This window comes from Heterocephalus glaber, unplaced genomic scaffold, assembly GCF_053883595.1.
Source record: "Heterocephalus glaber isolate CG9 unplaced genomic scaffold, H.glaber_assembly_v1.0 deba00001497, whole genome shotgun sequence".
In the NCBI taxonomy this organism is placed as follows: domain Eukaryota; kingdom Metazoa; phylum Chordata; class Mammalia; order Rodentia; family Bathyergidae; genus Heterocephalus; species Heterocephalus glaber.
This window is the reverse complement of record NW_028258320.1, coordinates 57835786-57862095: the sequence shown is the minus strand read 5'-3', so window position 1 is coordinate 57862095 and position 26310 is coordinate 57835786. Positions and strand designations below refer to the sequence as shown.

The window sequence follows — 26310 nt, the reverse complement described above, 5'->3', positions numbered from 1 at the left end:
AAGACCCTGGACAGTTGCAGGCACTGACTTTTATTGGCAATCAGTTGGGGTAAAGGGGATGTCTGGTTTCTATGGAAATTAATGTAAACAAGGCTCATAAAGGACAAGACAAAGGATTCTCAATTAGGAACAGAATAGACAAAATATGTGATTGTAATTAGAACATTGTCTTTCTAGTCTGAAGGTTTTGGTTGTGGGAATGGAATTTGGGTGCAAGTTACCCCTGACCTCCACACGTAGGCTTCGGCCAGACTCACTTCTATAAACAAGCCAATTGAGGGGTTAACTCTTCACAGCCTGCCTTGGGCATAATCAATATTATGGTCCTCTGCAGATATAGGAAATGTCACATCGCCTGGGCTGTTGGGATAGCACAGTGATAGTGTTGGGTTCTTTTCTGGCACCTTCTCCTTATGAGATCACTCACAGCTGAGATCAGAAGGAAAGAAACACAAAGTGTGCACTTTAAATTCTGTGTCACAGTTTACACTGGGTCTGTCTCTAGCAGCCTGTCTTGAACTGCAGGCTCTTCTAAGTTGGTTTTATTTATTGTGTTTGAATTTGTACTTTGCTTTTCAGTAATTTAATATTTTAAAAAATTACACCTTTGGTCTTTTGTTACGATTGAGGGTGGTGTTAGCCAGCCTGCAATTTTCCCTTCTGCCTCCTGCCCTTCCAGTGTCTGCTCATTAGCTCTCGATTGTTTTCATAACCTCCCCAGAGCCTGGTGTGATCTCCCTCTCAACCCTTTGTGACCCTCCAAGGTAGTTAAGTGAGGTTTTGGTTTCTCTGTAAATTAAATATGTCATCTCTATTTAAAATGTTCCTGAACCCCTGTGCTATATTTTGGCAAAATAAATACTATTTCCAGAAGTTTCAAACCCGTCCATTAGAACCCGTATTTCTTTTTATTAGGAGGTAGAATAATTGTATTAGGCAAGCAACTACCACCTGGTGCTCTCCTTCCTGGAAGCAGTGGCTCCTGGCAGTTTGGCTGTCTATGAGACAGGTCTTACTATTGATTTGGAGACCTTGTGTCCAGGGCTTTATTGCCTGTTTGAGACTTTCTGCCTTTAGGAGTAAACTGTGACCTTTCACGCTGTTTAATGCTCTCATGTTACTTCCCTACCTGACATCCAACCCCAAGGATCAGTCAGTATGTTGCTTCAGTCTTTCCTGTATTTATCCTCCTCTGTCCACTTTCATCTCTTTTCTGGAAAGCCTCTGTATTGTCCACAAAAACCACCATGATCTTCTCCTGCCCAGTTAACTGCAGCTTCAATTGCCATGGATTTCATGGCCTTGTTCCAAGATGGAGGTTGGGGAGCGGGGAGGACACCTGTGTCCAGGGTCAGAATTTGAGGCAGTCTTTTCTGTTCCACCCTACTGTGAACAAACCAAAATGTGGCCTCTTCTGAGTTCCTTTAAAAATCACCTCTATTGAGGAATAGTTTACATTTTAAAGCTGTGACCATTTTCAGGGTAGGACTGGAAACATTTTGAAGGTATGTACACACCTCACTCCTGTCTTGAGCATCACAGTAAAGCGTTAGTGATTATTTAGGTGCTGCCTCCTTCCAGGAAAGCGGTTTACCTGCAGGAAGGTGAATGGGAACCTGCCCACCCTTCCCTTGGGCTTTCTCTGAGGCTCTTCCCTGACCTCTAAGTGTTAGTTCTTCCTTGCTGTCCTTTACCTGAAAGAGCTGCCCACTACTCAGGCCAGGGGAGCTAGCTGTAGTGAGGAGGTTTACCCAGTAGGAACTAGTTCCTCACCCAGGAACCAAACAGATGGCTTCCTCTCACTCAGTCATCTGCTTCTGTAAATGGAAATACCCAGTCCTACCCTGGCCTGCTAGGTCCCAGGAGTGATGTCTGCCCAGATCTAGAGAGGGCAAGTTGCAGCTCCCCTAGGAGAATGAGAGGTGACAACGTTTGTCTGGCAGGAGCCAGTACCTACTGTGGGCCTCCATCTGCCCAGCTGTACATGTCTCTTTGTACCAGATGGGGTCCAAGGAGTTCCCCAAAGAAGAAATGTGACCTCAACTCAAACTGCCAAGTAGAAGCAGGTTCTTGACCTTCATCACAAAAAAGAATTTCAGGACATGTCAGTGAGAGGCACACATTTTATTAGGTAGTTATGGAAGTTCACACTCGAAAATAGAGCATAGGCTCCAAGAGAGAGGCATACTCTGGTCTGGAGTTGGGGATATACATGTGTTCTTGGGGGGGTCCTTTAAGATGAGTGATCTAAGCTGTTTTGCTTAAAAACATTCTTCGAGACCTGTGAGTCTTTTTCTTTATCTTAATTAGATGAAAGTTGCTGCGCTTTACCTTTTTAATCAGGTTAATATACGGACTTGTAGTATCTTTAAGGTATTTGGGTGTGATGGGCCTGGAAGAAAAAAGCAAGCCATTATGGCTAGGGAGCATCAACAAGCCTAAGGAGGAAAGAGAGGGAGTAGAGATGCGAATAACCTTGGGGAACTTTGATTGTGTCCTAAAGTTTCAGTTCTCTTAAGAGTATCATTTTAAAATTACAGTTTTTCTTGTCTCCTTTTTCCTATCTTTATTTCTTCTGTCTCACTCTCATGACTCAGAGACCCTGGCAGCTTTGTTCTTCATTGCTCTCCTTTTGGGCCCTTGTCTCCCGTTACGGCCCTCCATGCTTATTTCTCTGCAGTACTGGGCTTCAGTCTTCTCGTGAGTTTCAGATGCATAGGTCTGCCTCTCTGGGAAGCCTGTGAGCCAGGCTCAGAATGAGGACCTATCTCTCCCAGGGGCCCTGCCTTTCTGTGTCTGGCACAAAAGCTACTTTTTGTCCTGGCATTGTGTCCTTCCTATCAGACAGCTCCCAGAGTTCTCTGCAGAGGACTTTGTTGAAATAAACTGCATAGAGCAGGCATGTTGGCGATTGCCCTTTGCATGTCCTTGTTCAGCAATGGGCACAACCACTTCATGGACAAAGGAATATGAGTCAGTGAACTGGAGATCAGAAAATTACCCTGAAGATGCACCTTCCAGGGCATCAGAGGAAATGGGAAACACCCCGTGTAGTGATGCGTGGTCTAGGGTCCCGCCCAGCTGACCCCTCAGGTGTCTCTTTTTGGGTGCCTGAAGATGTGCCCTGATGCTTAGAGTCTCACCTCTCCTTGCTGCCTTCATTTTTTGCTCCTGCCCTGACTGCTTTGATGTGATAAGTTCTTGGGCTATTAAAGTATGAGTTAATTATAGAAGAAACTCACCAACTAAACTTCATAGTGAAGAAGTATGCTTCCTGTTGATAGATAATAAAGCAGAGTGGAATAATTTGAATTCTTTATAATGGATGTGATTATAAATGATTTCCCTATTTACTCATATAAAAGGCCAAATGGAAGATGATTAGTGAGCTTTGTTTTCTGTTTTTCCTAAGGTGATTTCTTAATCTTCCAAACAAATTCCTGTGATACAGAAAAGAAAAAGAAAAACCCATTAAAAGTTACTTAAAACCTTTCGAAGCTCTTTAAAGCTTTAGAATTGAAGAATCTTTCTGTCCCTTTAGTATATTATGGCACAGGAGAGAAAACAAATTATAGACAACAGCTTTGCTGTGCTTTGTTAACCCTGGGTCAGCATTGCCAGACATTACCCTAACCACAGTATTGTGCTGCTGACGCTTGTCATAAATAAAACGATGAGCTTTTACATGTAAAATATGTACCATTGTCCATCTTTTGCTGTATCACCCACCCCTAAAAATTAGTGTTCTTAGTGGGTTTAAATCCTTCTGAATCACATTATTACATATCGTTATGTAATTTGATGATTAAAGAATTTTTTTTTCTACCGCTTTTATCTTTAAATCCTTCACCCAGTAATTGCCTGTCTATAATTCTGGGTATCTCATGACTTACAATTAATTAATCCTTTGATGGTAAGTGATTGTTACATATTGCAATTGGGAAGATAACATATAAAGCCAATTTTAGTTAAATACGTATTTGCTCTCCACTGGGTTTGGGTTCAGGAGTCTTCTAGGTACCAGATTTTAATTATCTTTGAAAAGTTATGTAATGGGGTCATGTTAAAAAAAACCATCTCTCACCAGCAAGCCAAGAAGTTAAATGTCTCCTTATCTTGGATGGCCCTTTCCTAGGTGGACCTCTGAGCAGTAGTACTAGGGTTGGGGCTGTCTCAGGGTATCTGGATACTTCTCTTTGGTAGCCTAAATGGAAAAATGCCAATGCAGGTAATTCCCTCTGTGAGACAATGTTCTGTACAAGCTAGGACTGCTTTCCTGGGATGAGAGGCAGAGATGTCGCCTGTTATTTCTTGTGTCCTATGTCAGTGAAAACAAAACAAATTAATATTTTAATAAAATACTGGTTTGCCATATCTTTCCAAAGAATTTTCATGAAGAATTCAGTGGTCAGCACATTATGTTCTTTGTAAATTACCCTTTCTCCCATGATGATCTTTCATTGCTCTCAACCCCAACATCCACCAGGATCTAAGGAAGATGAGGAAGAGAGCCAGGATTGAGTGAGTGATAGGTAGGTTTCCTCATAGAGAGATGATTGATCAGAGGCATCTTGCCTCCTGAAGATTTGGGATATTGGGAGGGAAACACTATTTGGGCCAGGGCAGCTGCCAATCCACCTTAGCCGGGAATGGGACCAAAGAGGAGAAACCTTCTGCCTTTTGTTCCTTGCGTATTTGCTGTCCTGTAATCTCGTGTCTGCATTTTAGCACTTGTCTTTCTGAATCCAGATTCTCCCTTACATATTACAGTTAGGAAGATACTAGATAAAGCCCTCTTTCCCCTTCTCTTACACTGGTTTCTGCAACAAGAAAGAAGCCTTGGGCTTGCAGTATGGGAGGGACCATTAGTGGAGATTCAGGTGAAGGGAAGAGTGGAAGATTAAGAATTCTTAGGCCTTCTTTATTGTGAGCTTCCTTAGATCTTTTTCCATATAATGGCCTCATGAGCCAATCAGTATTAAAAAATGAATCACTCTGTGTATGTCACAATATATAGGCCTGTATAATTCTATCAGTGGGCAGGGGATGGAGTGGGATTAATACAAATAGGGCTTCATATCCTAATCATGTTAAAGAGACAATAGAGAACTGTGTTAATCCATCAAGATAAATTATCAGAACCATTTGTGCTCATTATCACTATCATTTTATTTTAGAGACTTCCTGACCTTAAAGGAAGGTGAAACTCAATCTCTTCATAGGGAATGGATGTAGGTTTTAAAATCTTTCGTCTGCTTTCAAATTATTGTTTTCTTATATCATCCCAACAAGGTGGGGATATAATTTGTACCTAGGCATTGGGATGCACAGACTTTTTAACCAGTGGCCTCCTTTCTAGTCTCTAACCCTCGTCTCTAAATACTGTGCTTTTTAAATTTTTTAAAAAAGTCTTTTGGTGATCTTATCCATACATTTGTTGATTCAATAAATACCTCCCAGCATCATTAAGGGCCAGGTTTTATGGGAGGTGCTGAGGAGGCAGAAAGATACATGTCTTTGCATGTGAGGAGGTGGTGAGCCAGTGAGGAGAGGACTGGAGAAGGATGCAGGCCTGTGGCCCTCTATGCTGGGTGGTGCTGCGTTGGAGGAAATGGCTCTGGAGGTCCTCTGACCAGATCTGGAGAAGCCCCTTCAGTCCAGTAGGAGAACCCCAGTAGGTCTCCATAATGTAATTGGCCAATTAGATAAATTTCCACATTTCCCTAAAACTAGTCCTTTGAAGTTTAATAGGCTTTTAAATCCTTATAACACTTTTCCCTCATTTTTATTTACTTTAAAAAAAAGAGATAAAACCAAAATACCGAAGCATATTTGCTTGACACCTCCTTGTTGGTTTGGCATGGTATCAGAAGCTACCTGGACAAATGAATTAAAAAGAAGCAAGGAAATTTAACATATATTTGGAATTTCCCTGCTGGCATGAACAAAGTTGTTGGACGTCATTTTAAATAAGCCTTTTAAAGGTCACTTTAAAAATAGAATAATTGGCCATATTGTAGAGATCATGAAAGATCATGAATATGTATCCAACAGATAAAATTTTTTTTAAAAAAATCAACCACTGCTAATATTATATAAATGGGTACTTGTGACTTTGGAGAAGTTTTCCTGTGATTCATGAAAGGTGCTGCATCTTAACCACTTTTGAATGGTGTAAATGATGACCAGTGGGTGTTGGTGATGATGAACATGCTGTTATCAGAGGTGTGTGTGAAAAGTTAATACAAAATAGTCTCACAAGATGGGAGGGTGTACAAACATATTTCCAAGTGAATATTTATGTACTTTAAATATTAGCAAGATAGGAATTAATAGTTAAATTAGGAATATATTGTGAGTACTTAACCTCTTATCTATACCATAATAGTGTGTGTGTGTGTGTGTGCGCGCGCGCGCGCGTGTTTATTTGAGGTAACCAAAGTGTAAAATTCTCTCACTGCAATGTGAAATCTTCGTTACCTTCAGCCTCACCTAATGTACAGGGACCAAAAGCATTTCCATTCAGCTGAGTGGGTGGGAGTGGATGTGGTGGGAGTTGTTCATAGTTGGTTACAGAACCACTCTATAGCTGTATTTAGAGCACCATGTCCAGCAAATGCCTTTATGGATATTTCCCTAAACACAGCCCTTCGTTCATGATGTATGTGCTAGATTCAACTATACATGTCAGAGTTAGGGGAATTTTCAGGAGTTAGGTTTATAATTTTAAAAGCGGCATAGGAAGCTGCACCCTCTCAAGTGCTGCAACACCGAGTCCTGGAACCGAGCATCAAGTTGGTTGGTCAGTGTGTTATGACATTGAACCTGAATTGACTGAGCCAGAAAAATTCATATTGGGCTCAGACTGCAGCCTTGTGGACCCAACTAGGAAGGAAATATTGACTAGGGGCTTGGTCCTTTGAGCTCTTAGGATCATCATGGTTTGGGGGGAATCCCTGAGAAATCCTAGGGGCTCACCCTTCCGGAAACCAATCAGAAAGTACACTGAGTCATAGTTACCTTCATTGCTGAGATGCAATACCTGACACCCTCAATTTAAAGAAGTAGAAGTTTCAGTCCATAGCCACCTGGCTCCAAGGCTGAAACTGCATATCAGAGGGGTTTACTGGAGGAAAGCTGCTCATGTCATGGTGGCCAGGAAGCAGAGAGCAAAAAAAGGAGGCAAGGAAAAAGATAGATATATCCTTCCGGGTCATGCCCACAGTTACCTGCCTCTTCTGTCTGGACTCCACCTCCTAACATCACACTCAGCTTTATACTCTTTAGTGGATTAATCCACTGATTGGTACAGTGCCCCCATGATCCATTCCCTTCCAGAAGCACCACCTCTGAACACATGAGGCTGTTGGGGGAGATTCTAGATCTAAACCATAACACCCTGTAGTGGGGCTGGGCATCTTCCTGATTGTGCAAGAACTTAATGCGACTTTAGACCCCTTTCCCAACAACATCCCCCAGCATCTCCTCTTCTTCAAGTGTTCTGTGGGGCTCGGGATTGCAGCCAAGCTTTTGCAAAGCTACTCTGATGAAATGCAAGTACTATTACACAGTTAGGAATTGCCATTATTTAGAAAGCCATCTATGTAAAGTTGAATGAAAATAATTTTAATATTAATTGATTATCAAATAGATAAATGATGCTTTGGTTACAAATACAAATCTTTGAAAATAATGAGGAATCTCATCCTGAGTTGTTTTCTTCATGGTTTTATTTTTATATACTATTGTTTGTCAAATTCTAACCCTTCCAAGATCTAGAGCTGAATTACTTAATTTTCTCTGTTGGTCATGTCATTTCGTTTTCCAATAAATGTAATTATTTTCTTACCATTGCTTTTGTATTTAATTTCAAAGTTTTCTCTCATTTGCTCTAAATCATTTATTACAAATTCAGACTGAAAGCTAACAGGTTTTCTCGTCTGATGCTGGCAATTATCAGTGTAATTGTAAAATTTATTCCAAATTTTATTTAACTTGATGATCAGTTAGCTGCCATCCAGTGCTCCATATTTTTCATTATCATATGTTCAGGCTCATTGTGAAATCATCAAATAGCAAGTCTTTTATAAACTGCATGCTGGAGCTTTTGTCCTTTTTACTTATTATTACACTATTTACCATCGTTTCCTATGACATTTTCTTTTCCCTTCAGTCAGTTTTGTAAGCAGGCACATTCTTCTGGAGCAGAACACCATTATTTGCCATATTAAAAACAAGGATATTGGGGCCGGGGATTTAGCTCAGTGGTTTTGCCGCCTGCTGCGCAAGCGCAAGGACCTGAGTTCGATCCCCGGCACCAATAAATAAATAAATAAATAAACAAACAAATAATAAATACAAGGATATGGTTCCTTGTCTGTGTTAAATATACTCATCAGAAATTACTAAACACTGTTAAACTGACTAGTGGTCATGTGCACAGTAGAACACCAGTAAGACTTTTGTAAAAGTTTGTTCAGGCTTCTGTGTATTCTTGTTTTGGTTGAAATTAATCTGTCATTTCTGTTACTGTATCTGAAAATAACGTGATAATAGTGCTTTCCAAATAACTTGTTTGAACTTTGTGTGGGAAAGGGAACATGAAAGGTATGCTTTATTTCCTCTACTGTTACCCAGAAAAATGAATTTGAAGCCAGTTCTGGGAGAAGTCCATTTACATTCATTTATGTTGACTTTACTGTGATTCTCACATTTAAGTGTATGATACTTCAGAGGTACCCAGCCTAAAAGAGACTTAGAATCCTTTGATTACAGAATGGTTTGTGACTGTACCTCTTTCAGAGGTCAAAACTTCTATTAAAAAGAAAAAGGAAAAAAAGTGCCCTGTATTCGGAAAGTTCCTTCCCGAAGGGTTCAGTCGCCTCGCTGAACAGTCCTTTTATAGAACGTAAACTCATGTTTTCAGTTAACCGTGTACATTTAGGTTGAAAAAGCAAATTAGTGAAAACATGTGGACTGAAGACTTGCTTAGAATGTTGCCTGAGTATTTATTGATTCTGCGTTTTACTGAGTACGCCTGTGGCTACAGAACACCTGATGCATTCTGTTCCCCAGTCCTTTCCTAAGTGTCCCACCAGGGGTGCAGACAGTGGAGAGGACCCTGCAGATCTGGGTCCTTCCAGGTGTATGTGCTCTGTGCAGAGTGCTCAGGTCAGCTTACACAGGGTTGTGATGGAAAAGCGCATGGGAGGTGTGAGGGTCCATTGTCCATCTGGGACATAGAACTGTTATCAGAATCTCCTGGATTTTGATTCTCTTGGCTTAGGATGCCAAAATGTTAGCAGGTAGCTCCTTCTAAAAGTGGCTCCTTCATCAAGTGTTTTGGGTTGCTTGCCCCTCTTCTGGAGATGGATTCTAGGTTCTCAATTTAAACAAAGAATTGAACAAAATGAGCAAAAAGCAGTGGCAAAGTTTATTTGAAAAAGTAAGTGAAGAGTAAGAGAGAAGCTGGCTCTGCAGAGTGAGCTAGGGCTAAGTGAAAAAAGAAAACTCAAGATAAAAGCATACCCGGGAGAAAGCAGAGTGGGCTATTATCAGGAAAAGCCGTGATAGCAATCTCTTCTTGGCATCTGTGTCCTTTTTTGCTGTCCAAATCTTGAGGAAACCCCTGAGAACTGCTACATATGGGTTCTGAGAGGTGGTGTTGGGATCCCATGCCTCAGGCTGACAGGTCTAGGCCATCTTATTGAAAATCTGCTCAAGTTCTCATGAGAAGTCTATATTCAGGGCTTTGGGAACTGTTCTGCCCATGTGTCCTGGATCTTACAATTAACAGGTCATATCTATTTCCCCAGGCAGCCTTGCCACACCCTAATCTCTCATATCAGAGCCAGTAGAGTCTGCATTTAATGCAAGGAATTGGTTTCGGCATTGGCGGTGCCTGGCAGGGCCTGTGTGAAATCTGTGTGCAGCCACCAGGAAGAGCAGGCCGGGAGCTCTGGGGAAGGAGCTGGTACTGCCGTCCCCTTCATTAGGAACCTGGACTTCTGTTCTTCAGATCCTCCAGTGTTCTGCATTAAGCCCACTTGGGATCCAGGGAAGTGTACTGACAGCAAGTCCACTGATTATTACTGTCATTACACCTACAAGTCACCTTCACAGGAACATCTACATGAATGGAACATCTGGGGGCTATTGCTGAGCTAGGGTGACTCCAGAACATGGCTTCACAGGAGGGTACGGACACCCTCAGGTGCAGGTCTCCATATGTATGAAATAGGAAGTAGGACAGCAGAGGAGAAGGTGGGGAAGGACAACATCCACCTGCCTTCCTCAGGAAGGTGGGAGTCAGTACAGGTACTTGGAGCAGCAAGGGTGGAGCAGCAACCAGGTGGGTCAGCTGTTGATGAAAACATTTAGAGAAGGTACTTTATTTGTGTGTGTGTATTTTGAGACAGGGTCTCACTATGTAGCCCAGGCTGGTGATCCTCCTGCTGGTGATCCTCCTCCCTCAGCCTCCTGAGTGCTGGGATTACAGGTGTTTACTACCTCACCTGCTGGAGAAGGTATGTTTAAAGGGAACGTTTGCTGGTGGATTTTGAACTCTCCTCACTTCAGACTTACTTTGAATCAGGGGTCCTTTTCTAGTGTTCCATGTTGCAGGAATTTATAACCATGACAGTGCCATGAAGGGAAGGAACAAATTGCTTTTATTAATAAAATGCATTTGCAAAGAAGAGGGAACAACTACGTTGTGTCCTGAATAGTGTTCCCTGAAATCTGTTTGTTGAAGCCTTACAAACTGGTACCTCAGAATGTGCCTCCTTGGAGGCAGGGTCTTTATAGATATGATAAAGATAAAATGCCATCATGAGTGTGGGTCATCCGTGTGTGCTTAATGTCTGTATAAGAAGAGGAGGGTAAGATACAGCATAGGCTAAAGGGAAGGTCCTGAGTGAAGATGGCTGTCTATATGTTAAGCAGAGGCCTCAGGAGAAACTAATCCATCAGACACCCTGATCTTGGACTCTAGCCTCCAGAAGCAGGAGACAGTGAGTGACTGTGAGCTAGCTGCTCAGAAGGTGGTGCTTTGTTACAGCAGCCAGAGCAAACTAATAAAAACTAAACCAAACTGAACGTGTTGCTTAAGTGTGGGTCCCAACCTCATGCATCTTCTTTCCTCCTCCTTAACCTGAGCTGGCTTAACCTCCTTAACCTGGCTGCCCCCATGCCCTGGATGACTCTCAGCTCCTCTTGTGACTTAATTCTGCCTCTCCTGGCATCTATTCTCAGTGTTCTTTGAGCCCTTGCTTGTGAGTCTTCCCTCGGTAGTGCCTGCTGCTTGTGTCTGTAGCAATGACTCTGTGTCTTGGGAGGCCCACAGCCATCCTGGATGGCCAGGTAGCCAGAGCATTTCCCTACTCTCTTCTTTCACTTCTAGGTACCCACTTTGCTTGTTGCCATTTCTCTGGTCTCCCTGGACTCAGCCTCCACCTTCCCACTTACTTTCACGTCTTTCTGGGGAGGCAGACCCTGAGGAGTCTGAACTCCACATCTAGGATGATAAGAGCCAGCTTCCTCCAGCCAGGAGTGTAGGCCACCTATGCTCCCTGGGCCCAGGCTGGCCTCTGCCTTTTCAGGCCCCAGCAGGGTGAAGGTGTCCGGTTGGCCCAGAGCTCTCCAAGAGTGACAGTCCTCAGAGCTGATATCTGTCGTCGGTGATAGTCAGTGTTCCCTGACCAGCCTTTCCTTTGCAAGAGAGAACAACTGACCCATGGAAATATTTTTAATTGCCTAACTCTAAGCTTTACTTTCTGTATTTTGGCAGTAGACAAAATTCCTTGCCCTATACCTCAGAGTACAGTTTTTAAAAGTTACTAATTGGGATGTTTGTGTTTTATATCCCCTGATGCAAAATGTTTGTTGTAACACAAATTAGAGGATTGTCAAAAGCAGCTAGAGAGGTGCGAGCTGGTTCTTGGATGGAAAGTGAGCATGGCATCTGTGGATGGTGATGGGTGTTTTGGGAAATTGCGATGGCTCCTCTCGTTTCCTTGGATCCCTGTCCGGGTAGGCCTAATTGAATCCCGACTAATTAGAGTGGTGGCATTGATAGTAGCTTGCTCAGGAGACATAGCCATTCCAGTGTACCAGGCAGTGGCATCACAACTCATTGTTAAGATGACTGATGTCAGTGACATTATTTAGTGAGTCTGAAGCATCCTGATGTTTCCCAGGTGCGCCTGTCACTGCTGGAGACCATTGTGTGGGTGGACCACAAGCTGTAGCTGAGGGACAGCCACTGACTCAGGAAGTGAAGAGCTGGGAACAGGACATTCTCATTTTCCCCCCTAATTTGTTTTTAGTTGTGTTAAAATACATATAACATGAACTTCCCCATTCTAACCATCTTAATGTGAACGATTTTGTGCCATTGAGTATATTCACAGTACATGTAGACATGATCATGTCATTCTAGAACATTTCTGTCTATATGAAAGGATACCCTGTTACCATGAAAACCTCTGCCCCCTATAACCTCTGATCTGTTTCCTGTCTCTGTGGGTCAGCCTGTTCTGCATATGTCATTTAAATAGCACCATAAGAGATGTGGCCTTTAAAAAATCTGGCTTCTTTTCCATAGCATATTTTCAGGAGTCCTCTATGGCATAGCACGTATCAATGCTTCATTCCTTTTTGTGGCTGAATAGCATTCCATTGTATGAAGAGGCTGTTTTTTTTTTTTTTGTACCAGGGATCAAACTCGAGTCCTTGGGCTTGCGAGGCAGGCAGCAGAACCACTGAGCTAAATCCCCGGCCCTGAAGAGGCTGTTTTATTTATCCATTTATCCCTTGATAGGCACTTGAGTTGCTTCCACTTTGGTTTTTGTGAATTTATCTGCTGGTTATGTTCTTATACAGGGTTTTCACATATGTTTTAAATTCTTTCAAGTATATACCTAGGAGTGGACTTGGTGGGTCATATGGTAACCTGTTTAATTTTCTAAGAAAGGACATTCTTTATATTGTTTTATCTATATGGGCCTCTCCTAAGTTCCTCCTTTGAGTTTTGAGGTTGGTCTGGAAGTTTTCTATCTATTTTTCTTGTTTTTACTTATACTGGCTGCAGTTTGGATGTTGAACATCCCCAAAAGCCCATGTGTTGAAGGCTTGGACTTGGATGGCCCTGTGGGAAGGGGGTGGAACTTTTGAGAGGTGGGGACTAGTGATAGACGCTTAGCTGCTTTCGAGTGTGCTCTTGGAGGGAGTGGCAGAACCCTGGATTTGCCTTCTTTCTTTTTGCTTCCTGGACATGAGGTAAGCAGCTTGCTTTACCACATACCCCCTGGTACTGCCATTGTCCTTGCCATCTGGCACCCCTACTGGAAGCTCAAAGCAATACATCTGCCCGTTCTTGGTGTGGAACCTCCAGAACTGTGAGCTAAGTAAATGTTTACTCTAATCAAGCAAGAGTCAGAAAATTTCCTTGGAGTGATAGATAGCTGAGCAAAACAATGCTTTTCTCTGTAGGTTGAACACAGGGCTGTCTTTCATGTTTTCAAACAGGTAAGATAATTATGAGAAGACAAAACCTAAGGAGCCAAGGCTTATGTTGTCTTTTCCCTGAGCAAGAGAGGTCATCTAGAAGAATGCTTAAGGTGAGAGTCATAGGACAGCACATCAATCCTGAGATTCCTGAAACTGTGTGCCTATTCCAGGAGTACCAGCTATCAGAATGCAGCATTCCTAATCAAAGAGCTCACAATCATTATTCATTCAGAATTTACTGTCTTAAAACCTGTGACATGGAAGAGTCTCAGGTTGGCCAATGAGACACAGGCTCTGTTCCCAGGGAAGTTATTGAGCTATGACCATATACCAGACCCTTTCCCTATTGTATTCCAGTTAATGCTCACAAGATGCATGCTCTGGAAGAAACAGAACTATTGGTACCAGTGAACCCGAGGACCACGGATGAAATGAGCAGACTGAGGGATGCTGCTATGCTGTTATAGTGTATCCTTTAGACTTAGATTGCCTCATTTAAGTTTAAATCCATTCAGATTAAATCAAACCTAAATTTCCATTCCTCAGCTACTCTAGCTGTGTTTCACAGCTTAGTAGATACGTGTGTGGCTACTGTATTGGACAGAACAGTTGTAGAATGACTCCATCAGTGTAGAAGTTCTCCTGGACAAGGCTAGCTAGAACATAATGTACATATAGAAGTGACCACAGCAGTGACTTTGTTGGGTAGCTGGATAGTGCTGGATGAGGGAGATGTCAAGGTCATTGTCTTAGCTCTGTCATCCTTGAGGAAGACAACCCCCCTGCCCCCAGGACCTCAGCCTCTCTGTGTGTCAGCCTTTGGCCTAACACCTGGTGCCTGCGTTGCCATCAGTTCACATGGGTCACGTCTCTGCATGGACTTTGATTAATTCTCCATGGTGAGATGTGGACAGGCTGCAAGAGTAAAAGTGTTGAGAAAGTTTTCCAACGATTTGTACTGCTATGCCATCCAGTTGACATTTTAGCTTCCTAGAAAATCATTTTTATTGTAGTTTACAAATATTTAAGTGAGGAAAAAAGATGAAAGCAAAAACCCTAGTCTATCTGTAGGTAGTGGAGAATCCTTGCTGTACGATGCCTTTTGGCCTTGGAATAGGGTGATGTTTGTTTCTCGGGCTTGCTGTTACAAATAAACACAGTCTGGGTTGCTTAAACTAACAGGAGTTTCTTCTCTCATAATGGGGGTCAGAAGCCTAAGAACAAGTTGTCTACAGGGCCATGTTCTCTCTCAAAACTTTACAGGAGAATGTGTTGTCGTCCTTCCACCTTTGGGTTTTGCTGCCAAGCCGTGGCGTTTCTCGATTTATTGTAGCTACCTTGCTCTAGTCTCTGCCCCCACCTGCTTGTGGCTTTCTGCCCTTGTATGTCTTTGGGCCCAAGTCTTCTGTCCTTTCTCCGATAAAAAGTGCTCAGCATTGGATTTTGGTTCCATTTTCAGCCTAATTTAGTTTATCTGCAAATATTCTGTGTAAAATAAGTCCATAGTCACAGGTGCCGGGGGTTTTGTTCATTTTGTGCCATTGTGACAGAACAGCTGAGACTGGGTGATTTATAATGAGCAGAAATTTACTGGCTGATAGTTACACCTTGCTGCCCTGAAGAAGGTGCTAGGATCTAGCAAATGCTTTCTTAACTGTATGCGTCATCACATGGCAGGGGAAAGGTGAGAGAGGGTGAGAGCTGGCCCTTTTATAATGATACCAGTCCTGCCTATGAAAGTAGAGCCCTGATAGCCTAATGGATCCTTAATGATGTGCCTCTTAACGCTGTTACAATGGTGATTGAATAATTACAACATGAACTTTTGAAGGGTCATTCAAACCATAGTACATGGGATTAGGACTTGAATATATTTGGGGTTAGGCATGAGCTGCAGGGCAGTACAGTGCAGATCAGCTGGGGGTGACGCAGAGTGTTGGGCCCCTCTTTACCAGCTCAGCACCTCTGCCTGTTGGTGGTGTCTCTACACACTGCCTATCCTTGTTGAGGGCTAGGACTGTGAACTGGCATGGCATCGGATGCGGCAAGGCGGTCAGTGTGGTTGAGGAGGTTGGTTGGCTGCACCTTGGTTCAGCAGCCTGTGACCCTCACTCCTTCCTGCATCTTTCTTCGTCTGTCTTCCTTCATGTGGCCTTTCTTTCACCCATTTCTGTTCCTGAAAGGCTCCATTTCATTGGATTATTCACACCACGAATAAAACACGAGTGTAGTGGATTATATTCTCTACTTGCTGTTTTCAAAATTGCTTCACTGTGGTTCAGGCCCTTCAGATGCTGTGGAACTGGACCATTTTCCTATCCACTGGCTTCTGAATTGTAAGCGTCTTTTTGAAAATCTTCATCATTTGGAAGTCATGCTCTGTCTCATAGAAGCTGTCTTGACAGGTAACCAGTTTTCACCCACTGGGAAGCCTTGGAAGTCTTTTCACAGGATCACTCCCCTCTTCCTGAGCTCTTAGGTACATGATTTAGCAGGCATAAAATTTTTAAAAGGAAAAAGAAAAAAAATGAGTAATTTAATTCAAATTTGTTTTTGCTAAATTGCTGTAATACCCCCATTTAGCCTGCCTTAATTCCTGGTGTTGGATTCTGGGAGGCCAAGGAGAATGCAGTGGCTCCAGAGATGAGGGAATTATTCCTATTGGTGCTGTGGTTGGTCACTTGTTCCTTTCTCTTGCATCTACTTTTTATTTCATGGTTCCTGGCCTGTAATCTGCAGGGTGTCTGTCCTGGGGTACTGTCACTCTGTCCTGACTTTCTGATGTGGTGGCTTCTATCCTGCCCCTTTTGTGTTGTTACTGTTCATTCCACCCTTGACCACATTCTGTTCTGGTCTCCCCTTTGCCTGGCACTGGGAACAAGGGCCCAGGTGCGGGCCCCGGTGGCACATTTCAGCAGTGATTCTTAAGGGGTTAAAGAAGGCAAGTGGCAGGAGAAACAGGGTTTATTTAGCCCAGGACTGTACGCAGAGAAAGAGGTCATTATGGCCGAAGTGGAACAACCTTTTGGTTCTGCTAGCCCAGAGCTTGTGAGGCTGACCCAAGGGCTGAGGACTTCTATGCTCTGGGGACCCATTTATGACACAGCCACACTGGACAGGAAGTTAGTGAGTGGCTTGTGTGTGTGTGTGTGTGTGTGTGTGTGTGTGTATTTAGTGAACAAGACCCTGAGATGCTGAAGGCATCATGAAAACCTCATTCTTCCCCATGAAACCCAGGAGATCGCTCCCTGTTGTTGGTGCTCTCCCAGGCATCCCAGACGATGGACTTTTATGAATGGGACTTTCAGCTGGGTTCATTGAGAAATCTTAGCAAGTTCATATTTTCATTAATCCATCCTTCTTTCCTTCCTTCCTTCCTTCCTTCTTCCTTTCCCTCCCTCCCTCCCTCCCTCCCTTCCTCCCTTCCTCCCTTCCTCCCTCCTCCCCTTCTCTCTTTCTGTCTCAGGAGCTGAACTCAGTACTTTGCACTTCCCAGGCGGGTGCAGTGATGCTGAGCTATGTCCCAGGCCCTATTAATTTTTCAGTTTGGACTTAGTGATGGATAATGATGGATGCCTGTAGGATAAGTATCTATCAGCAACTCAACTGACACTCGGGGTTTATGAACTCCCATGGATTGGTAGGAGAGAACTGGTGTATTATTTAAAAGACCAGAATCTGTTTCAAGAAAACTTGATGACAAAGGGGAGAGGTGATTTTTAGATTTGAGATATTTAAGATCTAGGTAGTCTTTATTTAAAGGATATAAGGAACTGAAGCCATTGTCATCTTTCTTTTTGTTCTGGATTTCTATAACGTGGACACTCTAGCAGTGCATTCTTGGATCCCTCAAAGGGCTGTGTGCTTATCCTCATCAAGCATCCATATCTGGTCATATGCTTTGTCTCATCAAGACCCCACCTCTGGGGTCTTCTGACAGGACCTACTTTTCTTTGTCAAGATTATCTGGTTCTTCTGAGAGGCTTTGGCTCTGCCTTAAATCTTTGGAAGATGGAACACTTAAATCTGAACAGAGAATTTGTGAACCATATATATTTTAGCTCAAAACCTCCAAATGGAACAATTTTAATATGTATTTTCTCTAGAAATATGTAAATTAATAATTGCTTCATACATTATTCAAGAAAAACTTATTTTGTATCACCAATAGCTCTCCTAATCTTATATAAAGATATGCTAATGGATTTAATTAAAATAATTATACTGAATAATGTAGCCTGAACTTTACCCTAAAATAGTGTCTATTAATCACCATCAGTAGTAATATTTTTAGCCAGAGAGACACTTAAAACATTAAACTGATGCTACATAGAAAGTGGGTTTTCTGTTTTGTTTTACAGTTTGTATTAAGTTGGCATTCTCATGAGATGCATGACAATTAAATTTGCTTAGAGTGTAAAATTTATTTAATTTCTTTAACCTGAACTATGTCAGTGATTAAAAGTTTTAGCATTTTCTGCCCATACGTACTCCTTTTATGAGTTTCTTTTTTTCCTTTTAAAACTTTGGTTTCAGTGTGTTTCTTGTCCATTTGATTCAGTTTTGACCGCACTTTCCTTCCTAAGACTTAGGATTGCCAAATGCTCTGAGTTCCCTGATTGCCTAGATATTAAGAGATGAACCCAATTTTAAGACCCAACAACCTGCCTGTCTTTTAATCTAAGTAGAACTAGCTTTACCGCCAGTTGTGATTCTCTCTAATTTTGTTTCTTGTGTCTTTCTGTGGATTGCTGGCTTTTAGTTAGTGCTCAGTGGTGGAAGCCTTGTTGCTTTTCACATGCCTGAGTGTATGAGACTCAGGTATGGGTTCTGGTTGGTTCAAAAGGTCAGTGCACATGCATGATTGCCCCGGGCTCAAGTGCATTTAGAATTAGACCCATCCACCCTCAAGACTTCATCAAGTTCAAAGATAAACTTGATCCAGGCCTTAAAGTGCAGTGAAGTTAATTTAGCTAGGTTTAAAATCCAGTCTAAAGAAATTAAAAAGCAAACATTCATTTGTAAGTTCACTTATGACTTATGGAATAGGAGATGAATAAAGAAAGCTAAAAATGAAGAATTCATTCAGATTTCCATATGTGGCTCTTGTCTGTTCTTGGGTAGGACAGGTCACAGGAGTGTGTTCACACTGGGTAGGGTCATGATTCTCAGCCCTGTGGGGATGGGGTGAGAGGCCCTCACTCCACTCTACTGTTTCTAATGGACCATCTCACAGGTCCTGCCCTCCATCCCTTTCTTGTTCCTCAGTTAATAACTGCAGTGAATCTGTGAGTGGTCAGCTGGGAAGGCAGAACCTGAGAGGCATCTTAGCCCCTCGCTGACAGTTGAAAGGAGCCTTGCACATTCTCAACAAGATTTTGTTTAAATAAAGACCTGCACTGATTTATCAAAAATAATAAAAATAAAACAAAACCAGAAAAATACTTAAATGCCCTTCATTTCTAGCATCTAGACTTCTGTGATTCTGTGAACAATTCTACTTAATATTTGCTGTGATGCAGAGCACTTTTATGAACAAGAGTTTCTGTTCAGTAAAGACTCAGGTTTGAGAGATCTGCGCAGTAAAAAAGTTTTGCAAGTCAGCACTTGTATGCGCCCACACACTATCTTGCTGCTGTGTAGACTTAGCACCAGCCAAAGTCTGTTGAACATCAGTGATATGTTAGGACCCAGAGCCAAGCTTATCATATGCACAAGTCATTTAATTGTTTCAACAACCCCTGGAGGCAGGTCCGCTTGATCACCACCATTTTGCCTAGGAGAAGCAAATGGAACCAAATTCACATTGTAGGTGGTGATGGAGGCAACGTCCCAGCACAATCACTCTGGCTTGTGAGTCCTGTCCTTACCCACCCTAGAGCACCTCCTACTGTTGATCCTGCTGGCTTAGGCTCTCCTGTTTGCACTTGGAATTTTATTTCTGGAGTGTCTGTCTGGAGGTAAGATCCTGCCCCTCTGCCCCCTGCCTTATCTGTCAGACACTCTGCATCTTGGCATGCTCTCCAAGCAGCAGCCCAGAAACCTGAATTTAACCCAGCAGCCCAGCTCTCAGAGGAAACTGTAGTCTTTTGCTGCTAGGGTAAGTAGAGTTCAAAATGTTGGAAATTCTTGAGGAACCAGCAGTAGTAGAAATGGGCAAATCTAGGTGTGATCCTTAATGCAGTGGGTGGCAGACCATGCCACCAAAGAGAGTCAGGGAGTGTGGGAGGTTGGGAACAGAGAGAGATCCATGCCTCTCACTAGCTCTGAAGACTGGAAGCCTTTACTTTTATTCTCTGAGCTAAGGATGGTCATCGCCTTGTTTGGAAGCAGAGGGCAGATATTCTCGAGAATAAAGAGGTGACTGAACTGGGTTCACCATCAAGATCTAATGGTCATGGAGGTAATCTGTGTACTGTGAGGACTGAAGGAGACAAAGAACAATGAAGAGGCCCTGTCCTTTACTCCTGAGGAGCTGTGTTGTCTGTGGGGATACAGAGAAGTCAATCTCAGAGAACATACTGCCCTGCAGGGGAATGTCCCTAGGTGCCAAACATATCATCCCAGTATCTTGGAGAACAATGAGTCTGCTCTAAGGACTAGGGGAGGGAGGGTGTGAGCAGATTAACTGAGCTGGGGACTACATGGGAGAGAGGGAGAGTGACCAGAAAGAAGGAATAGCTGTGCACAAGCCTCTGAGTGGCAAGAAGGGACTGGCCCACCTGGGAAACTGGAAGAGTCCCTACGTGATTGGAGAGGGTCTCATAAGTGGGCAAATCCCAGAGAGGTAGGTAGGGCCAGAGCCCAGGGACCTCCCAGGATGCTGGCCAGATCACCCTTACTCCAAGAGCAGAGACTGTCGCCAGATATCTAAATTAGATTTGTGTCTTAGGAAGGCTCCGCCTAAGGAATGAACTTGAAGTGATGAGAGTGGAGCCAGGGGGGGTCAGTTAGGAGGCTGCGGCAGTAGAGCAGTGGATACCACAAGGTCCCTGCCAGGTGGTGTCTGCAGGAAGAAGCAAGTGATAGAACTGGGGGAGGTTTAATATCAGGGTGAACTGAGCTTTGATCTTTCTAAAGTGGGCTGTGAGAAAAAGAAAGAACCTTGCCTGATGTCCAGTCCTCTTCTGTGCAGCAGGGATCAGCATTGCCACTCAGGGAAGTGAAGGTGGACAGAGGTTTCCAACTGAGACTTGTGAAGCTGACAGTGTCTGTGGGGCAGCCCATCAGAAGTCCAATGGCTGTTACGTATGGGGTGAAGTTAGGAAAAAGGGGCGCCATTAATAGGGATTACAAATTGGCAGATGAGGTCCCTATAGGGATAGGTGGAGGAAACTCAAAGAGCACCCAGTGTAAGCGGTGGGGGTGGGGCTGTGCACAGGTTGCTGGGAGGGAGGGGTGGAGTGGATGGCAGTCCTCAAGGGAGTGCGCATTGGGGGTGCCACAAGGTGAGGTGGCAGCAGTGTCATGGCAAGAATTGTATAAGGACAGATCTCATGTCATTGTGACCTCAGATGTGTGGTCCATCTCTGCTCCTTAAGACATAATTTTGATAGTGCCTTGATCTGATGAGCGGAATTTAGGGCTAACCACCATCATGAGATCACTGCTCTCCTGCGCCTCACCTCAGAGGGCACAGCCCAATCTGGGAGTGCTACTTAGGCATGCTAGGTATGGGAGGCTTGGGAAGACCTCAGCAGGGGAAGCCCTTGGGAGCCCTGGCCCTGCCTCACACTCTGTGTGTCCTGCTTAATGCAGTGTCTGTCTGGTGTCCTAAGGACACTGGTGAAAGGTGGGCCATAAAGGCTTGTCTTGCTTGTTGCTGTCTGCTTCACTGTTGTGAAATGGTATTTATGAAGTTGCTCCAGGCAGATGATGCTTTCTTGGGTGTAGTATAAAATGCATGAAGCCAGTTTGTAGCTTAACCTCTGGACATCCACAAACTGAACAAGACAATTTGAAAGACTGAGCAATCAGCCTGTGCAAATGCTTGTTATTAAATGTCATGATAAATATTTTCTAGTTTTTTCAAACCAACTCTGATGTAGTTGAAGCAGAACATTTGGAACCAGAATGAAATTATTTCTATTTAATTCTTTTTTCAGTTGCATCTTCAGCAGATAACTAGAAACCCTTGATCTGGTTGCTTTGAAGGATAGGGTTAACACCTGTAAAGAACAATGGTCACACCCATAATTCTGTAGGGAAGATTTATGTGTTGGAGTTACTTTCCTGTGTTTTGTTCTCTGGACTGCCAAGTATTGAGCTTTGTGGTGAAGACTGAATGTGATTCTTTCACAGAACAAGCCATGGAGGTAGACCGCTCCAAATTCTGGCACTGGGAATCTGATCAAGTGACTTCACTGTTGTAGGCCTCCATATTCTCATCTGTGAGTAGGGCTGATCACAATCCTCCCTCCAAAAGTCACCTTTTGTTTGCTTGTTTTTTTGGTACTGGGATCAAACTCGGGTCCTTGCCGCCTGCAAGGCAGGTGGCAGAACCACTGAGCTAAATCCCCTGCCACCAAAAGTCATCTTGATCATTTACTACTTCATTATAGTGGAGCACCTAGAAACAGGTCTAGCATGTGTAGGATATTCACATTTTGTAAATTAGAAAACCTGAACTCATCTGTACTGACTTGAATCTGGGTACTTAAGTCTTATACACATGAGAGTAACACACATTTTAGCATTGTTGCAGGCATTTTGCATATCAAATAGTTGTGGACATATTTTCAGGTACTATATTTTTGATCATTAAAAAGATTAAGGTCCAGTTTACTCCCAGGAAAATGCACTCTTTCCTACTGGAGAGGTCTGCTGATTTCCACAGAGGCGTAACACAGTCATTCTGTGGAGGAGCTGCATCAACCCTAATATTCTTCTATCCCCACTGAAGATGACCCCAACTCTGCCCCTGGCAACTGTTGATAGGTTTTGCTCTTTCCAGAATGCTATAAAGTGGAATCTCACAGTATGTGGTCTGTCAAGTTTGTCTTAATTTATCTTAGTGCATGTGAGATTCATCATGTGTATAACGGCGGTTTATTCCTTTATGGTACTAAATAGTGTTCCATTGCATGGATTCACCTCTTGAGGGACATTTGGGTTGTTTCTGGTTTTAATTGATTACAAATAAAGCTGTTGGAAACTTTCATATGAAGGGTTTTTATGGATATAAATTTTCATTTCATGTGAATAAACAGACACCCAAGCGTGCAATTTCTAGGTCTTCTGGATCATTCCTGTCTCATGGTAAGGAACTGCCAAGTACTTTTCTAAAGTTGCTCCACTGTTTTTGCATTCAGATGATCAGCATATGTAAATAGCACAATGGTGTAGTTTTTCTTTTAAACAATTCTAATAGATGTTAGTGGTATCTCATTGTTGTTTTAATTTGTATTTCCCTGGTAACTAATGGTACTGAGGTACTGAGCATCTTTTCAAGTGCAGTGTTGCCATCCATATATCTTCCTTGGAGAACTAGCTCTTCAATCTTTTACCTTCCTTTTTGGGGGCGTGGGGCAGGGAAGATGGTTTTCTTCTAACCCTGTGCGTGGCTCTGAAAGTGGCCAAGCTCTTTGTTTTGGAGATTTTCTTTTATAAATTGTGCAGTTAGTACCACTTCTAAGAAGTTTTCTTAGCTCAAGGTCACAAGTACTTTTTCCTAAAAGTTTCATAGTTCTACGTTTCTTATTTAAAGATCTGTGGTGTGTTTAAAGTTAATGTTTATACAGTGTGTGAGGTATGGAATGAAATTTATTTGATGATCATGTTGGGTGACTGTGTATTTGGTTACAAATTCCTTGACCATAGATGTTCAGGGTAATATTTTAAAAGTGGATTTCTGCCCATTGACTTTGGAAAATAGTAGTAACAGTTATTTATGTGATAGATAAAATGTTTTCCAGGGTCAACATGTTATTTTATTCTTTTCAATTTTATTTTGAGCTTTAATGCAACCCTTTGAAATATCTGGCATGAACCAGGTTTAATTCATGGAGGTAAGTGTTCAGCGTTGTGTACGGAATTGCTTAGAGTCACTAGTAGAAGGTGGCAAAGCAAAGTCAGAACACTTAAAGTTTAGAACTTTCCCTAACGGGATATAGCCAAAGGGATAGAGTCTCTAGTTTCCCCCAAATTGAATTTTAATTCTAGCTTAGTTCAGTACTAGCTGTGTGAGCAAGGGCACAGTAGTGTCCCCATTTTCAGTTTTTTTAAAAAAATTAAATGCTGCTAACTTACCCTAGGAGGACTTAGATATTACAAGGGTCCTAGCACAGTGCATGGCAGGTAATAGGATCCATCATTACCATTATTCTGTTGAGGATGTGTGTTTTGTAGAAGGATATGAATGTAGGAGATAATGTCACTAAAGGACAAAATGATTCACAACTAAGAAATGTGCAGAAAATATTTTTGGAATAGAATAATGATGTTAATTGTTGAATGTAGAAGTACTGCAGTGGATTTAATGCAAGAAGATTCTTCTAGGTAGGGCATGGCCTTCATTTTGTTTTGAGACTTAAAACCACATAAAGGCTTACCATACAGTGTAGGCAGTTGGTCTGCAGGTGATAAATGTCAGTTTCTGTTAATATTACATTTATTATTATTATTATGGGGCAACACAACTATGTAAGAAATTATGAAGTTTTGTAGATTAAAAATGTTTTTTTGTTCTTTGCTTTGGGTTTAGCCATCAGCTTCTCATGAAATGATCCTTCCATTCTTGACATTGGTGTTTCTTCATAAGAATTATAGATTTGCATTAACTGTCACTAACTTGCATTTGTCTCAGCCTTCATTTTTCTTGGTTTGCAGGGCGCAGCATTGAAATACTTGCCAACTATCGTCAATGATGTGAAGTTGGTGTTTGATCCCAAGGAGCTCAGGTAATTGGGTGAATGGTGAATGCTTGCCACACGTAGCCTAGTGGTATATGCATATAGTTTGTGAGATGCTCCGGGTTCTGTCTCTTTTCTGCATAGATTGGTGCCCATTCTGGAACCATTCTGGAACGTGTGCTGCTGGTGGTGTCTGTGACAGTTTGCTAATTATGACTGTATTGAAAATGAATCAGCTGTCACCAGTCACAGTAATTTCTTTAAAAGATCGTTTTCAGCCCCATGGACTATAACCTATAACATAAGTTTGGCATTTTGTACACATTGGGGTTTGGATTTCAATGAGTAGTTGTTGGTTTTGTTTTAGTTTTCAGCATCTGAAAAACAATGTGGGAGCATGGTGTGGTGGTGCACACCTATAATCCCAGCTGTCTGGGAGGCTGAGGCAGAAGGATTTGAAGTTTGAGCCCAGCCTGGGTAACTTAGTGACTTAGGTAAATCCTATCTCAAAACATTTTCAGGAAACAAAAAATCCAAGCCCCGAAACGTAAGAGCTGTACTATTCCTCTCTTACCTCCCCTTTCTTATAACAGAAGCTTTGCACTTCATATATAAGCTATACAGGAAAATAGTTTTGGAAAAGAGCAAACACTTCATTTTACTTGTTGAATGTGGAAGAACCACAATAGATTTAATGCAAGAATAATCTTATAGGGTACAAGTCTTTATTTCATTATTGTTAGGGTTAAAGGAGAAAAAGTGCACAAATGCTTAGCACACAGTATAGACATTTAGTCTACAAGTGATAAATGTCATTTAGTTTCTGTTAATATTACTTTTGTGTCCAAAATGAGAGGCTGTGGGCCACAGGCAGAAGGGCTGGAAGTTGTCCTCTAAAATGAATGAATGAATACATACGTACAAACATACATACCTCAAAAACATATTGGGAGGAAGACATTAGGCTTTCAGGCTGAGGAGTGTGGTTGGGAATCAAACCCTTACTTTATTCCCAAATGTGCCACTCTTGTCCCAAACTTCCCATGCTTAGTATTTGGGCTGTAATCTCTGGATGTCACTGCTTTTGGATAAACACTGTTGGGAACAAATGGAGGCACAGCCTTGTTAACAACAGATTAATCTAATACCACAGCCCTCATCTCCTTTTTGTTTTGTCTTTGGTTTGACATGATGAACTACCCCTAAGGGGTGGCACTATTCATACCAGCTCAAGAAGCTCACCTAAATATTAGTAAAGTAATGTCTGTCCCTAAGCACTTAAACCGAACAAAAATTGGATTCTTTCTGCACTTGATGGCCACTCTAGTCACTCATGGCCTGGAGTTGAAGGGCAAGGAGCTCTCAGGGAGGTGCTGTCCGTGATGTGCCTGAGATTTTAGTATCCAGCAGGGACACATTTATTTTTTGTTCCAGGGCACCAACAGTGAGGCTACACCTTTGCAGACCTAAATGATAAAAAGAGACTCAAATGGGCCATGGGTTGGGTGCCTATGGCCTTTCTATGCAGCCTGGTTCTTAAAGAAGAGTCCCTGAAATGGCAGCGTTATGACCTCTTGGGAACCTGCTATGAAAAAACAAATCTCGGGTTCCTCCCTAGACCTTCTGAATTGGAAACTGTGGTCCAGCCATGTAGTTTGAAGGAACCCTCCAGGGACGTCCAGTGTATTTTGAGTGTTAGGTTGTGTACAGTTTTATGTCATTATAAAATATACTCATAGAAAACTTCATATGTTAGTTATAGGATGTGCTCTTATTTTATAACTTTAGGATAATCAAAGAAGTAGAATTACTTGGTTTTACGTTATCTTAAAAGATTTTTTAATAGGTAGTATATAATTGCCCTCAGAAGGCCAAACCAACATTCTACAAGTGCATGTTGAGGTCTTTTTTTCCAACCTTTGGCAGTACTAGGAATTAGTGTTTCATAAAA

At 42.4% G+C, this 26310-nt stretch overlaps 1 protein-coding gene across 2 annotated transcripts in view; it reads left to right on the top strand.

Annotated features, from left to right (window-relative positions):
- Dock1 (dedicator of cytokinesis 1) overlaps positions 1 to 26310 on the top strand; it is a 530482-nt gene that overhangs the window by 159521 nt on the left and 344651 nt on the right. For both annotated transcript variants that reach the window (XM_004838739.4, XM_004838738.4), the window contains exon 24: positions 24337 to 24407. In XM_004838739.4, coding sequence (XP_004838796.2) covers positions 24337 to 24407 — 71 coding nt within the window. The remainder of the gene's footprint in view (positions 1 to 24336; positions 24408 to 26310) is intronic.